The sequence below is a fragment of the Sturnira hondurensis genome, unplaced genomic scaffold (genome assembly GCF_014824575.4).
Source record: "Sturnira hondurensis isolate 20B ecotype Veracruz unplaced genomic scaffold, ASM1482457v3 Scaffold0008196, whole genome shotgun sequence".
In the NCBI taxonomy this organism is placed as follows: Eukaryota; Metazoa; Chordata; class Mammalia; order Chiroptera; family Phyllostomidae; genus Sturnira; species Sturnira hondurensis.
In genome coordinates, this window is record NW_028080827.1 from 7,280,133 (window position 1) to 7,303,678 (window position 23,546).

At 38.5% G+C, this 23,546-nt stretch overlaps 1 protein-coding gene across 4 annotated transcripts in view; it reads right to left on the minus strand.

Annotated features, from left to right (window-relative positions):
• The window catches only part of MYO5A (myosin VA), a 185,177-nt gene that overhangs the window by 94,974 nt on the left and 66,657 nt on the right, over positions 1–23,546 (minus strand). For all 4 annotated transcript variants that reach the window (XM_037054650.1, XM_037054649.1, XM_037054648.1 and 1 more), the window contains exons 2-6: positions 22,741–22,851; positions 19,369–19,540; positions 13,434–13,578; positions 5,673–5,829; positions 1,074–1,217 (exon numbers count right to left, since the gene is read on the minus strand). In XM_037054650.1, the coding sequence (XP_036910545.1) occupies positions 1,074–1,217; positions 5,673–5,829; positions 13,434–13,578; positions 19,369–19,540; positions 22,741–22,851 (729 nt within the window). The remainder of the gene's footprint in view (positions 1–1,073; positions 1,218–5,672; positions 5,830–13,433; positions 13,579–19,368; positions 19,541–22,740; positions 22,852–23,546) is intronic.

Below are 23,546 nucleotides of genomic sequence, written 5' to 3' on the forward strand. Positions count from 1 at the left end.
ATGGGGGGTGGGACGGGATGGGAGTAATAGACAGAAAACTGTACTTGAAAAATAATTAAATAAAAAATTGAAAAAATTAATAAAAAAATATAAACTATACAAATATACATGTGTATATATTAACATTGCTCTGTGTGCACCCACATATTTAAAAATGGAGGAGAGTGACTATTGCTTTATTATATAAAAATCAAGTATTATACCTATGTGGCCACGAATTAGGCACATCCCCAAAGTCAAAGCCAGGGTAGCTGCAGGCTGCTGAAATTCATCATTCTGAGTATGTCCCAGACACTTTCAAAAGCGTAACAGGCTTGTGCAATGGAAACTGTAGACACTGCTGAAACTTGTGACTCTCAGTACATCCCAGACACTTTCATAACCTTAACAGACTTGTGCAATGGAAACTGTAGATGCTGCTACACAGCAGTGCCAGGGGAATCTGAGCTTCAGGGCCATGGGCATCCAGTTAAGAGGCTATAGAAACCCTGATCTCACAGCATGCAGTGGGCCAGAGCCCTAGACTGGGAGTTTTCCAATGATAAGAGCACATTTCCTCAGTGTGCCTATAAATATATAAATGTATGCCTGCCAATGCTGTAAATCTATAGTGTTTCCCACTTAGAGATAAAAAAGGACCATGAGCAAATATGTAAATGATATTCTGCACGGCATATAGACTTGAATGTGTTCTTTGACAATTCACACTGAGTTGTGTAACTCGGGAAAGAGAACAAGGGTAATTTTTTTTTCTTGAACTGAGTTCAAGCTGTCACTCATTGAAGGCATAAACCAATGCCTTTCCTATCAATTGAAATACACAGGCATCTGCAGGAAAAAGTAAAAACTATTAAACCTAAACCAGTGCCCGGCCTCAAAGACCATTAGTCTAATGGGTACTCCCTCACTTCTGACAGACATCATTTCCCACATTCCAGTCCAAGTGTGGTCTGTAGTAATATTGTCATAATATACTCAAGTATATCTGGAAACAAAATGCAAACCAACAAGCATGAGCTCTGGAATTATATGGCAACCTAACATGAGTACATATGTCTACATGCCCAGCTTACCTGGAACACCACTCGGGATTTCTCCAAAAGGTAAGTTCTCATATTGGCACCAATGATTCGATATCTCTTATCAAAACCAATCTCAATATACTTCCCAAAACGACTGCTATTATCATTCCTGGTTGTCTTAGCATTTCCAATTGACTAAGAAGCAAGGGGAAAAATAAGATTTTAGAAGTGCAATTCACAACACGCATTTACAAAGTTGGTTCAGGGAAAGGACAGAATAGAACACAATCTTTTACAACTGACTATTTTAAGACCAGAACCTACACTGCCTCTGCAGGCAGCAGTGTATGTTTTGCTCACTGCACAACCACACAGATATATACTTAGTAATTGTTAGTATAAGCTTTGTTATTCTCACAGAAATTATTTTCATCAACAGTAACCTGAACCAGCAGCTGGGAGGTCTTCACACACCATTTGAAGTATCTGAACACACGCATGCATGCCAGCAAAGAACAGAATGGATGGCACTGGGAGCTACCAAGGCGCAAACCCTTATGGTTAAACATCAGGGTTTTGATTCCTTGAAAAACTTAGTCTGTTTTATGTAAATAAGCTGGCTAAGCCAAATTAATATTTTCCTGAAAATGTTGCTCTAGTGTCCAGAATCTCTTTAGCCACAAGTTTCTATTATCTTATCCTGGGACAACAAAGGTCTGGATGGACTGCTAATTTGGGAATTAGTAATTTCTCACTCTCAATTCAAAGCCATTTTCAGAAGCCAGAGACAGCAAAGTTTGGCTTTGGATTTTTTTTTAACTTTTTAAAAAAGATTTTAATTCATTATTTCTGGAGAGGGGAAAGAGAGGGAGAGAAACATCAATGTGTGATTGCCCCCTACTGGGGACCTGGCCCAAAACCCAGGCATGTGCCCTGCCTGGGAATCGAACTGGTGTCCCTTTGGTTCACAGGCCAGCATTCAATCCACTGAGCCATACCAGCCAGAGCTGGCTTTGGATTTTGATAGTTGTATCTAACTTGTAAAACATCAGCTATAGACTGCAGAGAATGTAACTTTTTTCTAAATTTTTAATATAATTTAAAAATTAAAATGGCACACGTATTGCTTTCTGATGTAGGTAATATCCTATACATTTTTCTCTCAAGACAAAGCAAAAAACATGGTATAGTTAGAAAGGCAAGTGTTCATATAATACATATATTAAATATTTAATATGAAAACAATAACATAGCCACAAAAGTCAACATATTAGATTCTCTGCTTCATCAAAAAAAAGTTATTTTCACTCTCTGAAATACAGGGCAGGTATTGCTCTATTCTGTTTTGGCAATAAGAATACTGCTATACTGAAATACTGCTATTTCAGATTAACATTTTTAATAGAAAGAATGACTGAAAGCTATCTTCCCAGCAAAATAACAGAGCAATCCAATACAGCCTAACAATTTAACAATACAGATATTTACTCAGATATTCCACTTCTTGATATTTCAAAAAGCATAGCAAAAAGTCTCCATATTGTCTCATTATTTTTATTTTACTTAGAAAAAGAAGTTAATGATAAGTGCAGAATTTTCTTTCAACACCACAGATTCTGCCAAAGCAGATGAAGGGTTCCATGCAGTAGCACTGGCGGCAGAAGCAGCAGCTCCCGAGTGCTCACCGGGCTCTGTCTGGAGGACGGTCCTGCCAGCATCCGAGCAGGCTAGGGCAAGGTGAGCCCCAGCTCCCCCTCTCTCCCTGACTCACCCCGCCTTCCACACGGTAGCTCTCTCCCCTCCACTCAGAGTGGGAGTTCGAGTGGCCAGCCTGTCCAAACAGTACTGTACTCAGTGGGAAGAGGCAGTGAGGAGGCAAGGGTTGAACCACACCCTTCTGTCTGAGTAAAAGGTATTTATACTTAGAGAAAAGAGTGGCAGAAGCAGCAAATGAAATAGAAGTCTAAAGATCTGGGGGTCAGACCAGTCCCCACTACCAATTTCCATCATCAACTCCTCTCTGGAGCTTTAGTGTCTCCAAGTATAACTTGACTAGACGAGCTCTACGGTCCTTCACAAAATGATATGATTCTGAGCCTTGAACCTGATATCAAAAGGAGGTTCTATATATAAACAGCCCCTTTTGTCCACTCTCCCTAATTGTTCCTTCCACTTTATAAGTATTATATTTACAACAGCCTCCCTTAATGCTATTTTCTTTCAATCAGCAAAAAATTGCTAAAGGAAAGGAGATTTGTGGTCTTCATTTTACTATTGATTTCGGTAAAGTGTTGAGTGATTTACTCTTCTTTACTAAATGGAGGTGAAGATCTTCAATTACAGTTACTGAAGATGAAAAAGAACAATTAAGAAAGACCCAGTGTGCCCTAAGAACATTCCCTGTCACCATCTTAGGACCAAAATTTCCAGGAGAAAGGGAAAAAAAGAAAACATGACAAAAGAGACACAAAAGAATCACTTCTTTTTATATCATTTACATTTTGCAAAAGGACCCATACTGAGGATGAGAAGCTTGCTTTTTAAAGGATAATGTGCAAATCCCATTAGCCACTGGGCTGTGATGTTAACCATGAAGGAATGCTCATTGTCCAATGAAGAGTTTCAGCGGGTCACTGGAGTCTCAGACCTGCCTTTCTTGACATCACAGTAAAGGGCTCTGACACGGAGACATAATCTTGAGGCAGGTTTAAAGCTACAAATTTTCTGGACCACATATTCAATAATTTGCCTGTGCGGGTTTTTTTATAACTATAAACTCTTTGCCATCATTCTTCAGCCCCATGTTCCATTTTAATCTTTCAAACTGGGATGACTTCACTGGAATTGTTGAAAATTAGTTCTCTCTTTACCAAGTTTTCTTACTTTAAATTCTTGTAGAGAAACTAAACAATATTCTAGAAGGAAGTAGCTAAGCATAACTGATACATTTATCTTTTTTGTTCATTCTAGCAAACAGGGTAAATTCCTTGTAACAGCACACTAAAATGTAGCATCTGTGGCCCTCCCGAATTATAAATGTCACTCCTCCTAATGTAATACAGCAAGGTAATAAAATACTTCGTTCAACTTGACATGTCTAGGAGGTGCATTCCAGACTTATCATTATTATATGATCCAGGCCTATAAAAGATGGGATTCCCTGATGCCGTCACAACGAAGGCTCTGGCAATCTAACACCAGGGACTGAGAGCAGCCTAAACTATTGTCAAATATCAAGAATTCATTGTCATGACCAAAACAGTCAAAATAATGGAAGGAAGTAAAGCCCTGTTGTTTCCTAAGCCAAATCCTAAAACTGGCTCTACAGACTGAATTCCCCCAATATTAATACTATGGCTTCCACTAATGTAGATTTAATTCTTCAAAATCTTCATAGTTGCTAAAAAATCTTTACTACCCTCTTTGGCACAAACATCTGTTTCCTCCTGTCCAGGCTATTTCAGAAAAACTTTCCCAGTTCTCTGTCCACTGTGCACCCAGCCCAGGAGGCCCTGTAACTTCCCCAGTGTATCTGGTCCTCTCCACCCCAAGAATAAAAGTCCTGCCGCTCTGGGAGGAGGCCGGGAGGCCGGGGGCCACGGCGTTCCGTGCCGAGTGTCGCACACAGCACTGCAAACCAGGCACAATTACCTCTGGACTGATTATTGCAAAAACCACTTGTACCACGGGTGCACCAGGCCAGTTTTAAACTCCATCTGTGTTTGGGTGACAAATAAGGCTTGACAAAGGAAAAAACAGGAATACAAAATGCTGATTTGAGTTAATAAGAAAGGTTTATTTCTGCAAACTAATTTCTCTCCATGTAATAAGACTTACTTTTCTCCATCTAATGAGACTTACAAAAATATACCTCTCCTAAAATCATATTAGACAAATAATTCTCTAGTTACAAATCCTAAAATACTCAAATTCTCACATATATAGGTTCATTTTCTTTGGCATAACCATTTCTACTCAATATACATATTCTACTTTTAAAAGGACCTCCTTTCATAGTTCTTCCTTTCAAGAATTTATAGTTTACTGGGTCTCCTTTTCGAACCTAAAATTGTGTGATATGCTTGACAGAAACAGGAAGAAAAATGTTAACAAGATTTAAGTTTATAGTTCATATCTGGAAAAAATTAAAATTATATAGTTAAGCAGGTTGGACTAAGTATGGAAAATGAAATGTGGGCAAAGGCATAATGCAACTCATTTATGCTTGAATGTAGCAAATCCTGTGTTTTAGAAGGAGGTTACGTAACAACCCAGGATTGAGGAGAAATTCATAGCTGACACTTCTAGAATGAAGAGCAACAGAAATAAGTCAACTGACGAGGAGAAAGAAACCTTAGGAAATGAAGCATCATTACCAGCTATTTAGAGGTAACAATTCAAGGCTAGGTTAAAAATGCAGGATTATGAAGTAAAGTAGATTCTTTTAAGGCTGAACATTGTGCAAAATAGCTACCTTCCTGAATAGCTACCTACTCTTCCTAGATCTCTTACTGACATGTGGAGAAGTTATTTTCCAACGTTTAGTGGATGGAAGATCCCAGACTTTCTGACATGTGCTGTATCAAGCAATTTTTTACATGTTTCTTAACAGAAGAACATAATAGGAAGGCAAGGCGGCTGCTGTCTTACCTCCATGATGGGGTTGGAGGCCAAGACCTTTTCTTCAACATTGGCTTCACTGGCAGAACCACTTACAGTTGCAAAGTATCGCATGGCGTACTTAGCTGAGACTGTTTTTCCTGCCCCAGACTCTCCACTTACAATGATGGACTGATTTCGTTCATCTCTGTAAAACAAAGAAGAGTAACTGACAGTGCTACCCACTTCTGAATGTAGTTAACATTATTTCCTCTGTGTTTTCATCAATGAGTCATGGTGAGTTTCTGCTGGTTCATATACGCAACTATGTGGGAAAGAAATTAAGAATGATATTTCCTAATAAAAATAACTACTTTCAAACTAAGAATGAACAGGAAGAAAAAGATATCAACCATTAAATTAGAAAGCATCACAGCTAAGAATAAATTGTACTCATGGGGCTATGAATTTTTCTGTACACATATCTTAAACATATTATTATTTTAGTATATTATAATACTGTTGTCAACCGCCTCAGAAGAGAAAGAAGCCATAGCAAAGGACTTTAGAAAAAATACTATTTAATTAAAATTACAGCCCTGCCCTGGCTGCTGTAGCTTTGTGGATTGAGTGCAGACTGTGAACCAAAGGGTTGCCCATTCGATTCCCAGTCAGGGCACATGAGAGGCAACCACACATTGATGTTTCTCTCCCTCTCTTTCTCCCTCCCTTCCTCTCTCTCTCTAAAAATAAATAAATAAAATATGTAAAAAAACATTACAGTCCTGGCTGGTGTGGCTCAGTGGATTGAGTGTTGTCCTGCAAACCAAAAGGTCACCTGTTTGATTCCCAGTCAGGGCACATGCCTGGGTTCCAGGCCAGGTCCCCAGTTAGGGGCAAGTATGTGAGAGGCAACCACACATTGATGTTTCTCTCCTCTTTCTCCCTCTCTCTCAAAATAAATAAATAAAATCTTTTAAAAAATTATAAATTGTTTACTAGTTAATAGATCATAAAGTAGAGTCTCCCACAAGCTCCAGCTTCTACTAAAATATGCTCACTACCACAGGAAAAGTGCTTTATTCATGCTTGATTTGTTCATATATGTCAGAACTCAGAGACTATCACTGTTACATCTTTACTTCACTCACATAATGACTCAAAAACTCTAAGTGATGAACTTGCTCATAAGATTGTCATTTCTGTGAGGATAAGGACTTAGGTCATCTTTACCTTTAATATCCAGCACCTAGTCCAGAGCCTGACACATCACAAATGTTCAGTGAATCTGTACTGATAAATAAGTAAACGGAAACTTCAGGTACAACTGAGCCTAGGAAACAATCTCTCTGCTTTGGCTCTAATTTCTACGAGGACAGAAGTAGGAAACTCCCACTTCCTGAGACAAAAGCAGCAGTCAGCTTTAATTCATCAAAATAAATGAGCAAGTACATAAAAGTGGTATCATTTGGGCCCTTAATTTACAAAGAGTCAAGATGACTTTCAAAGGTTTTTAGTGGAACTATCTTATATGGATACGAGATGGGGGAGGTTGTTCCACTACGGAAGATGATGTTTGTATCTTTTAAAAGAGATTTATTTATCCAACAAATATTTATCAAACACCTACTACTTGACAAACATTATGCTAAACACCAGAGATACAAGTTACATAAACCATGATCTGCATCCCCACACGGCTGATGATCCGGTAGGAAAGACAGACTATGTTTCAAGAAGATAACATCTGTGCTGGCACGTTGAGAGAAGCAAGAGGGGACCAGGGAAGGCTCCTCGGAGATGAAACCTGAGCAAGGTCAACAAGAAAAAAAGGAGTAGGAGAAAGCAAGCAAGATTTGAGACAGTTGGGAAGGGAGTATTCTAGGGAAAGGAGATAATGTAAATGAAACCTCAGATTCATGGGAAGTGAGAAAAAGGCAGATAGTTCACTTTGGCTGGAACACGAATTAAAGACAAATAAAGTTGCAGAACTTAGCAAGAACTGAATCATAAAGGCTTTACATGAGATGTTAAAAATTTTGAAGTTTAACTAAAGGTCATGGAGTGCCACTGCAGGGGTTTCAAGCAGAAAGTAACAACTCTTTTAGTAAGATCACTCTGGCAGCAATGTGGAGTATGGATGGCAAAGGGTCCAGATGAAAAGATTATGAAAATCTGAACACAGGTTGTTGTGGTCATTGAGAGAGGCAGATGGCTTAAGAGATACAAAAGTGGTAGGAATCAACAGTACTTGGTAATAAACTTCCAAAGTAGAAACACAGCACTTTTCTAATGAAAAGGTTCTTTCTTTTTTCTTAGGAAAATGAAGGTCACTGCCTTATTTGACAGACCTGGAAAAACACAGGAGAAGTACAGCGCAGGCCTCACACTCACACAACACTACCAGGGCCACGTCGCCACTCGGTCCTGACGCTCTGGCTCCCACGTTGTGGGGAAAACTGGGAGGACCTTGGTGACACACTAAGGGTCATCAAATTATTACAGAACAAGCTTGCACGCAATCCTGTTTTATGAACCTACCTTGTACATCATTCTCATCACCTCATTTCCTTCTTATTTGAATTTCTAGACTGTACTGGACAGTCCCCTTGCCTCTGCTCATTAATGGCTGACTTCAAGATCAATCACTCTAGCAAAACAGTTCTTGTGGTGCCAGTGGCCTTCCTTTCAGTCATCCACAACGGCCTCAGAATTTATAGTTTTCAATACATTAATCAAGAAACAGTGTCAGCAGTTTTCAGATTACCTCCTACAATAGGGTTAGAAAAATTACCCCTCCTAATCTGTGCATGATCTGGTGCTGCCACTACACCCCGTGCGACAGCTAACTCGATGAAATTCTCCCAGCACTTCTAATGGCAAATAAGCCAAGAAGGTTGCCACTAGTCTGATGAAAAGGAACCATTAATAGGAATTGTCATCCTAAACTGTGTTGCCACCTTTGAAAAGCTTTACTTCAAGTTTTAAAAAACCTACAAATTCACATGTAAGAGTCCTTTCCTATAACATGGGGAAGAAAAAAATATTAGAAGAAACAAAATCAAGGACTGTTCAAACAAATCAGGGATTTGTACACATGGGCACACGCACATATACGTTCTGATGTCAGGCCAGATAGTTTCTTTTCCCTGATTTACAATCTTGTGTTCATATAACCAACAGTTTTTAAATGTTTTGAGGACTTTATTATAGCTTTATTATTCCTGACTTTTTGGCAGAGAGGATTCCTTTTTTCCCCAAGCCTAGTAGAACATTTCAATATATAAATAAGTACCACTCTTCCATTGTACAAACTTCTCTGAACCCAGATTCCAGTCCTAGCTCGTCCTTTACCAGCTCCAAGGCTTTGAGCAACAGCATGGCCTCTCTGGCCCTTCAGTTTCCTATCTTTAAGATTAAATGGCACCTAAGGTCCCCTCAAAGGCTGAAGTACTGTGATCTAAAAGTCAAACTAACTTTGCAACTGGCTTTTAGATGTTGGATTGGTCATTAGCCTACACTGTAAGCCAGGGTAAACTCTTGGAACAGCTGGAACAGGGCTGGCCTGCGGATACTCAGGCAGTCTTGAATGACAATATAAGAGATGGGTAACACTTCTCTGGAGAAGCCCTGAATCAGAGACGGCCAAAACCAATAAAGGGCTACTAAGAGAAACATTTAAAATAACCCACTGACTTGCTTTTAAATTAAGAACAGGAATCAGAAATCTTTATAAAATAAGTACAAAAAGGTCTTTAAAATGTTTTTCAGTTCTATGTGGCCTTTGGAAGAAATGAGAAAACTAAGTAATGAACTGATTCACGCACAACACCATTCAATGCATCCATCCCCGGTGGTATTTACTCTCTGGTAACCGCCCACTGAGGGCTGCTGCCTACCTTGGTAAGTACACAAGCACCTAGGCCTAAGTTTTAGCTTATAAACAAACATTGTTTGTGAAACAAAACCTAGAGTTTCACCTTTTTGCAGGCACTTAGCCTAGTAATTTCTCCTTTTATTCGATCCCTTGTTAAAAAAGAAACCAGCCCCAACAGGTGTAGCTCAGTGGATTGAGCGTGAGCTGGGAACCAAAGGGTCACCAGTTTGATTCCCAGTCAGGGCACACGTCTGGGTTGTGGGCCAGATTTCCAGTGGGGGGCACATGAGAGGCAACCACACATTGATGTTTCCCCCCTTTTCTTTCTCCCTCCCTTCCCCCCTCTCTGAAAATAAGTAAATAAAATCTAAAAAAAAGAGAGAAAACATTTAGTGCAACATAATGCTTTCTTTCAAAGCTGTGTTTTTACTGTGGTGACTTATAGATGTGGCCTCACTTGACACTCCCTTATTAGAGAGATGCTAAATTTTCCTGTTATTATTACTACTCAAAATCAAGCTACTCTGCTATCTCTCTCTGATTTCTGCTTTTGATCAATCCCAAAAAGAAGATTTAAATTTTATAAAAAGTTTATACCAGACAATAAGCTCATAATGACAGTGTTAAGTATTATTTGTGAAGTGTAGATATTTACTACAAAAGAGCGTGCTGGCTCTGGCGAAAGCTGTGCCTTAGAGAGGCGGAGAGACGGACTACACAGGAAGTGAAAATACGCGTTTCCTAGAAATGCACACCCAGGTCACTGCGTTGCGGGTAAGCAGCCTGTCACATGGTTGTCAGATCCCTTCCTGTCAATCTAACTTTTTTGTTCCATCAGGACAGAGCCTCTGAGATGAATACAAAGATCATAACAGAAGTAGTAAACTGTATTTGCTTATAACTTTTACAAACTCTTATACTTACTGTATTTTATTCTTGCTGCAACCCTATGAGGAAGTTGTACTCAGCAAGTCTCAAATTCATATAATAAAGGTTCTGAAGAGGAACCATTTACTGGGAACTAAGGTGGTCTAAAACAAAGTTTGAATGAAATCATGAAGAACAGTAGAAATCAGGCAGACGAAGGAGCACAAAAAGGATATTCTAGGCTGGATGAAAGGAGCCGAAATAGAAGTACACAATGCTAACTGGAGGGAGTAGATGTACCAGAGGAGGACCACCAGCTGAAAGTCAGACAACTACATGCCAAAGAAGAAAGGCTTTGGAGCCTCAGAGCTGGACTCCAATCTCAGCTCCCAGACACTATTTATTAGTACGCTAGCCAAAACAAGTTCCTTTCCTCATCTGTCTGCTCCCCGCGATGTTGTGAAGATTAGCGGGAACATGGTGACACCATGCTTGGCACATAGTAGGCCATCCAAACATGGTGGCAATTAATTAATGTAAGTTATCCACTTTCACACCATACATTAAACTCTTCTCACCAGGTAGTGTGCATTACTTCAAGTCTGTCTGCATAAATAGGATACCAGCTCTAGGTGGTTAGGAGTACACAATTTTCCAACCTTTCTGAAAGTCTGAACTTTTTTTTAAGTTAAGAAAACAGAAAAGGCAGCTTTACAATAAGACTTCCCCTGAGCCTAGTACATACACCCTCTGGCCCATCTGGCATTCTGTACCTCCTTTTCTGACTTTATTTTTCACAATATCACTTATTAATACGTGACAGCCTGTATATCTTTACTTTTGTTGTTTATCATGCCTCACTTTATGATGGTAAAATTTTTTACTATTTTGTCTAATTTGTTTACTGCTGTGTCCCCCAGGCCCCAAACTGTGCTGGGATAGTGCTCAGTAAAGATCTGTTGAACAAGCAATGAATTGTACCCTCCCTGAAGATGCGAGGGGCCTGCAGGAGCACCGGTAATGCTCCAGAAATCATGTCTAGTAAAGATGGCAATCTTCATTCGGTAAGAAAAAAAATGATCCTGTAACATCAATTCCAGACGATAGGTCTAAGCAGACGTGGTCTATTTAGCTGTTGGGGCACATTTTATGCATGTAGATTTATTCATATAGAAGGTAAAAAAAATATCATAACTGGTTGAAGCATATGGTAAAAGTGCATTAAAAAAACTGAACAAAGAAAAAACCAACAAACAAACCTAGAGTTAATGAGTCACACTGAGTGGCTGAGCTACAGAGGAATAATGAGGAGGCGAATGTTAGAAAACCAAAGTAAATCTAAGGGTAAAAAGCAAGAAATATTCATACATATCTAATACTATTTGTGGATTAGCAGTAACAAAGATGGTAAGAGCCAAGCTTTCATGTATACAAAGAGCATGTTCAAAGAAGTCATATAGTTCTCTATGAATCGTATAAAATTTTTCAGAGGTTACTTCTAGGTTCTAGCGCTCCATGCAACTCCCCCTCCGCCTAGTTGTTCTCAGGTTGTGCTCACGCGGGGCTCACTGTCTGCAGTGCTCCAGGACTATACAAATATAAACTGGCAGGCTTTTTTAACTTCAGGGGGGAAATACAGTAATAGATGGAATTTTTTTCAATTTTAAGCTTTAAAAAAACCCCAAAATTTCTTAAACTTTTGACAGCAATTACTATTTTATAGTAGAATCTGGTATAATGCGGCAGGTTACACAGTATAAAACTCTGGTTAGTCATTTTATATTCAATATGTTAATTTTTCATAGTATCAGACTAATGAAATTTGAAAACTAGTTTTCCTAGTTATGTGGCCTTGGGAAAGCTATATAACTTCTCAGCAAAATGAAGATTAAAAGCAATACCACCTCAGAAAGTTCTAAGTTCTGTGAGGATAAAATTAGCTAGTAAACAGCCCTGGGTGGTGTAGCTCAGTGGATAGAGCGCATGCCTGCGAACCACACGATCGTGGTTCGATTCCCAGTCAGGGCACATGCCTGGGTTGCCGGCCAGTTCTCAGCAGGGGACTCATGAGAGGCAACCATACATTGATATTTCTCTCCTTTTCTCCTTTCCTTCCCCTCTAAAGATAAATAAAATCTTTAAAAAAATTAGCTAATAAACAGAAGGCAAATAAACGATATCTTGCACAAAGAGAGCACTTAATAATTGTTTGCTGCTCTTAAAGTATCAATAATATTTTATTAATAAAAGGACATAATGTTTTCTATGGACTGTCATTGAAAAAAAATCCAAACATTCTGTCACATGGAGAGTAAAATTCTGTCAAATTCTCCCTGGTTAGAAAGGGAAAAGGAAAAACCTCTGCAATATTACTTTTCTCACCACCCCACAGACTGTTTGAGGGTTTCCATTTTTATGACATGCCAAGTTCTTACCTGTAGGCTCGAAATACCTGTCAGCTGGAGAAATGAGTTAAATATATTCTATTCTTCTACACATCCACAGTTTTGAATTACATCACATTATATTATTAAGAGTACAATTTAGACTTAAAAGTAGCCTTTTCCCCCATTCTCTTCTCTTAAAATGTTAGGCTTCCATGGTTAATATCAAGGACATTTTGCTGATGCTACTGAGGATCACTGGTGCCCTAGCACACAATGCTAACTTTAACATTCACAATTTCCTTGATATTTATCTCTTCAAGATACAGGCAGATTTCTTCCAGCATTTAGGCCTTTTAGTTCCTGTCAGCCACTCAGCTGAAAGACACTGGGCAAGACATTCAATATCACCAAGTCCTTGATCTACTCATCTGTAGAACACAACAGCTCTCCTTGCATAGTCACAGGACCATGATGAGATTCCAATGGCATTTTTAAAAAGTCGTATGTCCTTTTACAAATGTAGGCTATTTAATGACAATGCAGGCCATCTAAGACACACTAGTCAAGGCTGTTTAATAATAGTTTTTAAGTTGTCATTCACTATATTTTAAAATATCTGTGACTCTGCAAAAAAGAAATGATCACATCCAATAAGCATCATGAAATAACAGCCTCACCAACCTGGCCATTTGCTTATAAGCTTCTTCAGCGACTGCAAAGATATGTGGATCCATATCACCCATGTTCTGACCACTATATGCATTGATAATATCTTCTCCATAAATAGGCAGCTGCTCATAAGGATTTATAGCAACTAGGACTATACCTGGAGGAGGGGGTGAAAAAGCAAAAAAAGAAGTCAATTATATTCTAATGGGCATATTAAACTTAGTTAAGTGAGAATCATAGTGGGCATATTAAACTTTGTTAAGTGAGAACAAATTTCTATTTCAGTTAATACTGATCAAATTGTTAAGAATCAATAATGCCATACATAGCCTTTGCCTCGGAACCCATTATATCTAGTCCTAAATACAACACCATTTATTTTTCTGTTTTTTTTTTAATCCTCACCCCAGGATAAAATTACTGATTTTAGAGAGAGGAAAGGTGAGAGAAAGAGAGAGAAAGGAACATTAATGTGAGAGAGAAACATCGATCAGTTGCCTCCTGTGCGCACCCCAACTGGACAAAACCTGCGACCTTCTGGTGTACGGGACGGTGGTCCACGGACTGAGCTACCTGGTCAGGACTAAATACAACACCAGTGAAAAGCTGAACTAGGTTATTTAAAATAATGGCAATTGTGGCAATGTTAACAGAATTCTAAATATTTTCCTAATATTTACATCAAAAATTCTACTTCTAGAAATTTACCCAAATGAATCAGAGATTCACGCAACAGACTTTTAAAAGATGTTTATCATGTTATTTATAACAGTGAAAAGTGAAAATAAACAAAGTATAGAATAGAGTGGTTACATACATTTTGTCACAACCATACGAAACACTGGTGTGCTACCACCACAATCATATTTTTAAAGAATATTAAATGTCATAGCAAAACATGACACAAAACTACAGAAACTGATTCCGATTTTATATCCAATTATACCTTCTTACATTTACACACATATAGAATATAAGTCAAAATGATATTGGTTATTTTTCAGTGGTGAACTACATGTAATTCTTTTCCTTTTTTATAATTTGTTTGTATTTTCCTAAATTTTACAGTATGTATATATTAACTTAATGAAGTCACTCATTCAACAAAATTCTTTTTAGCTCTAACTATGAGGGGGGACACCTCACAAACATACACAAAAAAGAATTATCTTCTGGAGGGTGGGCCCCTTGTAGTACAGGCTCCCCCTGCTAGGTGAGTGTTCTAGGAACCCATCTGTATCAGTGTACCAGCTGGCCTCACATCTTCAACTTCAGTGAATTTTTTTTGAAGACTCTTTGAACACATTTGTGCATTTCGTGATGGGTGGTGATTTACTAAGCTGAGTGTTCAGCAGTTTTTGACCAAAAACGGCATGACCCCCATGCACCACCCTCCTATTCACCTGATCTTACCCCAAGCAACATTTTTCTTGTTTCCCCCTGATTAAAAAACGTCCTCGAAGGGAAGTGTTTTCTCGATGTGGAAGAGGTGAAACAAAAATGATGAAAGCACTAAAGGAATAAAAATTGACAAATTCAAAAACTGTTATTGAGCAGTGAAAAAATGTCTCAATAGGTCTTTGAAAATGTCTTTAAAGGTGACTGAGGTTTAAACATGTAAGAATGAATAAGCAACTTTTTATAAATAAATATGGGGTATTTTGGGGGTCCCTCTTGTATGATTTAAGTCTCAGTGAGAAGTTTACAATAGTAAACAAAAAAATAAATCTTTACCCTTATGGACTTTATTCTGTTTTAGTGGAACAACCAAACAATTAGCAAGGTAAATAAAAATGTATGTATCATAGGTTAGATGGTGGTAAGGAAAAGGAGAACATTTAAATGGAAAAGGAAGACATACTAAGACGAAGACAAGAGGTTTATGATTTAGGTGACAGGGTAGGGCAGGGAAGGCTTCATCAAGAAGGTAACATGTGTGCAAAAGATTTAAGAAAAACCCTAGCTGGTGTAGCTCAGTGGATTGAGCATGGGCTGCAAACCAAATGGTTGCTGGTTCAATTCCCAGTCAGGCCACATACATGGGTTACAGGCCAAGTCCCCCATCAGGGCCATGTAAGAGGCAACCACATATTGATGTTTCCCTCCCTGTCTTTCTTCCTCCCTTCCCCTCTATCTAAAAATAAATAAAATTTTAAAAACATTAAAAAATTTTTAAAAAGGAAAATTGAAGAAAAGATATATTCAGTTAATACATAGGGAAGAAAAAAGAGTTAATGCCAAGGATATAAAAGATAAATTATCTTTTCTTTATATTTTTAAATTATACTTTATTGACTATGCTATAACAGTTGTCCCAATTTTCCCCCTTTTGCTTCTCTCCACTCGGCACCCCCAACTCTCTCAGGCAATCCCCTCACCACTGTTCATGTGCATGAGTCATGCACATATATTCTTTGGCTTCTCCACTGCCTATACTGTGCTTTACATCCCCATGGCTATTCTGTAACTACCTATTTGTACTTCTCAGTCCCTAGACCACTTTACGCATGCCCCCATGCTCCCTCCCCTCTGGCGACCATCAAAACACTCCATATCCATGATTCTCGCTCCCTCTTCTTGTTTGTTTAGTCTGTTTTTTAGACTCAGTTGTTGATAGTTATGCATTTGTTGCCATTTTATTGTTCATGGTTTTGATTTTCTTCTATTTCTTAAGTAAGTCCCTTTAACATTTCATATACTAATGGTTTGGTGATGATGAACTCCTTTGGTTTTTTCTTGTCTGGGAAGCTCTTTACCTGTCCTTCAATTCTAAGTGACAGCTTTGCTGGGTAGAGCAATCTTGGCTGTAGGTCCCTGCTTTTCATGACTGTGAACATCTCTTGTCAATCTCTTCTAGCCTGCAAAGTTTCTTTTGAGAAATCAGCTGACAGTCTTATGAAAATTTCCCTGTAGGTAACTAACTTCTTTTCTTTTGCTGCTTTTAAGATTCTCTCTTTATCTTTAACCTTGAGCATTTTAATTATGATGTGTCTTGGAGTGGGTCTCTTTGCATCTATGTTGTTTGAGACTCTGTGCTTCCTTGATTTCCATGTCTATTTCCTTCATAAAATTAGGGAAGTTTTCTTTCATTATTTTTTTCAACCAGATTTCCCATTTCTTGCTCTTTTTCTTCTCCTTCTGGCATCTCTATGATGCAAATGTTGGAACCCTTGAAATTGTCCCAGAGGCTGCTTCCATTATCCTCATTTTATAAATTCTTTTTTCTTCTTCTTCTGATTGTTTTTTTTCCCTTGTGTTCCAAATCATTCATTTGATACTCAGCTTCATTTACCCTACTGTTGTTTTCCTGTAAAGTTTTGTTTATTTCAATTACTGTATCCTTCATTTCTGACTGGCTCTTTTTGTGCTACTGAGGTCCTCACTAAGTTCCTTGAGCATCCTTATAACCAGTACTTTGGACACTGCATCTGATAGATTGCTTATCTCCATTTTGTTTAGATCTTTTTCTGGAGTTTTGATTTGTTATTTAATCGGGACACATTTGTTTGTCTCATTTTGGCAGCCTCCCTGTGTTTGTTTCTATGTATTAGGTCGAGTTGCATGATAACCTGTCTTGGTAGCATGGCCTAACGTAGTTAGTTTCCTGTCGGGTCCAGTGGCACAGCCTCCCCTATCACATAAACTGGGTACTCAAGGTGCACCATCCATGTGAGCTGAGTACACCCTTCTCTTGTAGTTGAGCCTTGATTACTAGACCAGGAGTCACACCTACAACCTTTCAGTTCATGGGACAATGCTCTAACCAACTGAGCCACACCAGCCAGGGCAAAAATACAAATTCTTTTAAGACAATGACTGGTGTGGATCAGTTGGTTGGGCACAAAGTAAAAGGTCACCAGTTTTCCTTATCGGGGCACATGGCTGGGTTGCAGGTTCAGTTCCAAGTTGGGGCAGGTATGAGAGGCAACTGATCGATGTTTCTCTTACATTGATGTTTTTCTCCCTTTCTTTCTCACTCCCATCCCCTCTCTCAAACAAACAAACAAATAAATAAATAAAACCTTTTAAAAAAGAGAAGAAAAAGACATTTGTTCCTGTCCAAAAAAAAAAAAACAATAATGAAGAAATGGTCATCTATGAGTGGGACACCCCAGGCAAACAAACTAAGAAGGAAATGAAGGGAAATATTGGATCTAAGACTCAGGAAAATGATTAATGAAAGAAAAATGAGCCCTGGCTGGTATAGCTCTCAGTGGATTGAGTGCAGGCCTGCGAACCACACGATCACAGTTCGATTCCCAGTCAGGGCACATGCCTGGGTTGCAGGCCAGTTCCCAGCAGGGGACTCACGAGAGGCAACCATACATTGATACTTCTCTCCTTCTCTTCCTCTCTAAAGATAAATAAATAAAATCTTTAAAAAAAAGAAAAATGAGAAGTTAGTACAGAAGAAAAGCCGGGGATATGAGAAGAAATAAAGGATAAAATGAAAATAGAAAAGAGGGAGAGGAACCCAAATGTGCACACACGTGCATGATTCATTTGTAAGAGACAGAAAAGAATCCTCAGCTGGGCCCCTGGCAGCTAATACTACAACAAGCAGGGGCCTAGGCAAGCAGATCAAACGAGAATTGCTACTATATCCTTTTGTGACAGTATGGATGGTCCTGGAGAGTACTATGCTAATGGAAATAAGCCAATCAGAGAAAGACAAGTACCATATGATTTTGCTTACATGTGGAATTTAATGAACAAAATAAACAAACAAAATAAACAGAAAAAAAGACTCAGATATATAAAACAGACCGATTCCTGGCAGAGGGGAGGGGGTTGCAGAGCTGGATGAAAGATGTGGAGGGTAGAAGGAAGGAAGGAAGGAAGGAAAGAAGGAAGGAAGGAAGGAAGGAAGGAAGGAAGGAAGGAAGGAAGGAAGGAAGGAAGGAAGGAAGAAAAAAACTCACAGACACAGACAACAATATGGTGATTACCAGAGGGAAAATGGGTGAGGGAAGTAGAAGTTGTTATGGGGGGATAAATGGTGATAGAAGAAGACTTCACTTTGGATGGTGAACATACAATATGATATACAGATGATGTATTATAAAACTATACACTTGAAACCTATATAATTTTATTAACCAATGTCAACTCAATACATTTAAAAAAAAGTAAGAGTGGCTACTACAAATCCAGTCAGTCCTGCATTTCTAAGTCATTGAAAAAAAGACAACACTAAACTTCTTGTACCAGCTCCAAAGACAACTCTTTAGATATCTACTCTTGATGTACTAGTTTTTATTTATTTATCTTTAGAGAGAAAGGGAAGGAGAGAAGGAGAGAAATACTAATGTATGGTTGCTTCTTGTGAGTCCCCTGCTGGGAACTGGCCTGCAACCCAGGCAGGTGTCCTGACTGGGAATCGAACCACGATCCTGTGGTTTGCAGGCCCGTGCTCAATCCACTGAGCTACACCAGCCAGGGCTGATGTACTAGTTTTTAAAAGAGATGAAAATAACTGCTAAATTGGCATTTAATTTGGTATATAAATTTTGTGGATGAAAATCCAAAAGAGGAGCTTAGCACTTTTTTAAAGATTTTACTTATTTATTTATCTTTAGAGGGGAAGGGAAGGAGAGTGGGAGAGAGAAATATCAATGTATAGTTGCTTCTCGTGGGTCCCCTGCTGGGAACTGGACTGCAACCCAGGCATGTGCCCTGACTGGGAATCGAACCATGGTTATTTGGTCCGCAGGCCCACGCTCAATCCACTGAGCTAAAAGCATTTTTTTATTTTGATGGAAATTATGTAAGTTCAGAAAAAGGGCTATTTAACATAAAGTGCAGTTAGTTGGTAACTCTGAAGTGAAATTGTCTGTAAGAGAAAATCCAATCACATACATTCCTCATTCCCCAAGCACAGTATTTCCATGCTATACCCATTAGAGGAAAGAGTTCACAGTTCACTCAGAGAGCAAAATACACATACCACAATATGTATAAATAAGTTTGGAGTCAATAAAGCGGACTCTGAGATTGTGGAGCACAGCAGGCTCATGAAGATAGCTGAGGGCCGTGAGGTCATTTTCACCCACAAGTATGTCAGGGTTTCTTAAGTGAGGCAGTTCCTTGGTCTTTGGATCTAGGCGATATTCCAAATCCTGAAAATGTACAAGACACAGCATCTGGATAAATCAGGCAGTAAACAAGAAACAGGGCCATGCATTTTGCTTATTTCCTATTTCTGGCTTGCTGCTCAACTATTAAATGCACTCTTTTCCTGGCACCTTCCAAAACCACAGAAATGGCGAAAATGGCAAAAGAAATGAGTTTTCTTTTTTCCTAGATGTATTAACTCATTTAACAATTTTTGCTAATATAGTTTAAGAAGTATTAGCCTGTATCGTTTTTTACCCAGTTACTGAACCATTAAGTATTTAACCTTTAAGTTCTTCTCTTCACCTAGGATAAATTGAAGGCAGTGTAACATAGTGGTTAAGAACCTGGCTCTAGAGTGCGATGGACCTGAGTTCAAATTCTAAAACTGGTACTTCAGTTCTTTTGTGGTCTTGGGTATGTTACTTAACCTAAATCCTTCACTTGTAAAATGGGCATGATAGAATCAGTTCACAGGGGTATGGTAAAAATTAATGGAGACAATGCCTGATACATGGTAAGTACCTGAGAATACTGAACCCCAGGAGATCTAAGAATTCCCTGAAATTAGCTGTAACTCTCTAAGTGTATGTGTGTAAATATATACTTATAAATGTACTTTTTTTGAAAGACAGTCCATAGTTTTAATTTGATTTTTAATGAGGTATTTGGTCCCAAAAGTTAAGAAGTACTACTCACTTTAAAGACAAGAGAATATGGCTTTATGACAAAGCACGGAAACTGACTCAACTAGGTATTAAGGACAAATAACATACAAGTAAGAAGGGAAAAATGCAATTTAATTGTAGGGAGGAACAAGATGGTTTTGTAACAAGTCACCTTTGTTAATACTGAAGAGCTATACAGAGGTCAGATATTCAAATGTGGTTGAAATGAACTATGCTAAACGGTGAGGAAATTTTGCAGTCTGGTCCTCTACCCCTGCCTGCTTATTAGGGTATAATGCCCTTCCCCAAAGCTGACTGGCCCTTGCACTGGCCCCTGCAATACACAAAAGCCACTTCTGGCTGTGTGATCTCAGGCAGAATACTTAATGTCTCTGAACCTTGGCTTCCTTATTTAGAAAATAGTTATAATATCACCTGCCAACCCACAGGGTTGCTGTGAAAATTAACAAGAAAATATAGCCCAAAGTACCTGACATGTACCTAACATAGAGTAAATGATCAATAAATGTTGAATAAATTAATTCCTTAATTTGGCATTCAAGGCCCTCCTGATCTTGCCTAATTCTTCCCTACTGTCTTCCCAACTATTCTTCTTGCCTCTGTGTTGCTCTCCTGAAGTTTATCCTACATGCTGTTATCAATGAGGCTTTTCTAAAACACAAACCTGGCACCCGCTTTTGCTTACAAACCCTGCAGTCACTCCCAGTCACTCTAAGACGCTGAAGTCTTCTGAGTTTTAGCAGCAAACCAGGCCTTCTGTGATCTGGCTCCCATCCCTACCCTTTTGCTGGTCTTGTACTCTCGCTTTATATCCCAACGAAATGAACTTGTGTAGTTCCCCAAACACACAATGCCGTGCATGCCTCCCTGCCTTTGCCCATGCTTTTCTGCACCCTGAAATGCACTCCCCTTGTCTACTCATTCCTCAGACAGTGCTTCCCTGACTCTTTACCTGCTCTGGGCCCCTGACCACTCCCCTCACTCTGTTCTACTTTTGTTTCTTGTTTACACTTATTATATTATGAGTCACCCTATTTGTAAGTACATCTATTTATCTCACTGACATTGATGTCAGAAAGCATACCTTTTGCCACCTCTTAACATGGAATACAGCCGGTACCTTAATATTCAAGCCCCGAATTAGAACACAAACTCGTTTAAATCTCTACTCCAATCGATTTGTTATAATCACTGTCTCCAAAATGCATCCCAATCCTCAGAGTCTACCCCCTCTCTCTTTGTCATTTCAAATTCTATCTACCTTTTAAGTCCCAGTCAAAATCCTTCCTCCTTAAACCCTTCTCTGACAAAGCAGCCCCTAATGAAACACCCCTCTGTGGGGAACCTGAAGTCCTCACAGTCTTTACAGTGTCGTAGAGTGGTTATGGGCACAAACCATGAAGGCAAATTTCCTGGCTTTAAATGCCAGCTTCATCCCTTAATACCTATATAACTTGGTGCAAGTCCCAAACTCTGAGCCTCAGTGTCTTCATTGATAAAGTTGTAATAATAATAGCCTCACCTCACAGGTTTATTGTGAGGATTGAATGAGTTATACCAAATAAAGCACTTACTAAGTGCTCAATATGTGTAACTGTCAGGATAGTATTAGTCAACTGGTAGTTCATCATAAACTTACCTTTTGACATCTTTGTGGTATTGAACTGTTCTATATATACTGTATTTTACTTAACTTTTCATGTATTTATACCTAGTTTCCCTGGCTCGATGACAAGTTGCTTAACAGAAATTAATGTCACACAGGTTATTAAGAAAAAGTGGGATGCGCCTTGTCAAACACCGTAAAGATGGACAAGTGTGGCACTAAGACCAGCCCGCTCATCCAGTGAATGCAAATAGAAAAATACAGAGACAGAGCTGCTTTTAAATTTTATTTTTTAAATATTTTTCAAATAAATAATTCCAACAAATACCAAATCTCAGACTAGCTCCTTAGATAATACGAATTACAGGGTCCGGCAGAAGCAACCCCTGCTTGAGTGTGGTTGGTAGGGTCATAATATGGGTGTAATCGTTTATAGTTTTAATTTGAACATTTCACCTAAAATGTCACTTGGTGTGCTTGAGTGTGATATTGTTATGTTACACAGCTACATGCTTGTGATTTTGTAATAAAAGATTTTGTAATAAAAAAGATGCATTATTGTGCTGGACCCTGTATGTTAGTTAATATTAAAACATTTTAATGGCAGCCTAAACAAAACACACATAAATAGACACATTTTGGGAGGATTATATGTGGACCTAAACCAAATCATAATCAATCAATGAAGCAAAATAATGGATTTTTTAAGTATCTGCTATTTCTACTAACGCTATGGGATAGAAAATTGAGTTTGCCATTGTGACATTCTTTACCTAAAAATTTAGTGAGTAAAAATATTAAATTAGCTCAAAATTTAACTTCCAGCCGAAGTTACGTCTATCATAGCAAACACCCTTTTGAATTCTCTTGATTTTATGCCAATGACAACAAATAAAGGCCAAATCCTTACCTTTCCTTCCTCAAGGTGAAGCAATAGGACTTTATCTCCAGGCTTATAATCTTTGAGCAGCTCTGCTGACTTCCAAACTTCCTCAGGATCAGGTATCCAAACCCTGGCAAACTAGGAAAAAAAAGAAAAAAAATTAAACTAGAAAATCAATTACTTTATGGTGACATATAAAACATATGGATTTATTTATAATTAAATAATTTATGAAAAAAATAACTCTTGGCTAATATGAAGTTTAACTTTTAAATTAGTAGATAAAAAGTATTTTAGCTCCACTAGTACTATCATGTCCACATAAGAAGTATGCTCTGTATTTAGTAATAATTTCACAATATATGTAAATTAAGTCCCTATCCCATGTACCTTAAACTTATACAAGTGCTGTATGTCAAATATATCTCAATAAAACTTGGGGAAAATGTATATTCTGAAGAGACAGCTTCAATGAAAATATGACTTTGCTTTGTAGAGTAAATGGTACCTAAAAATATACAATTTTAGGTTAAAGTGTACATATAAATCTATTTTCTCACTAAATGTGGACTTTCAAAACATGATTTTGAGTCACTGGTGTGGTGGCCCTTCTATCTCTTTAAGGGCAGGATTTACAATCCGAATTTTTTACTGTGGTTTTCATCCTGTGCTCTGCAAAGCCTTAGTGATCACTCAGGTACCCCAGGGCCACTACAGTGTGCAGAGGACCGGAAGCTCATGACTTGCAGCCACAGCTGTTTGACATACTGGGTATTTGGAATTTTCTTTGAAGGAAGTTCTGTTGGGAGAGAGGGAGAGAAAGTATTGTTGTC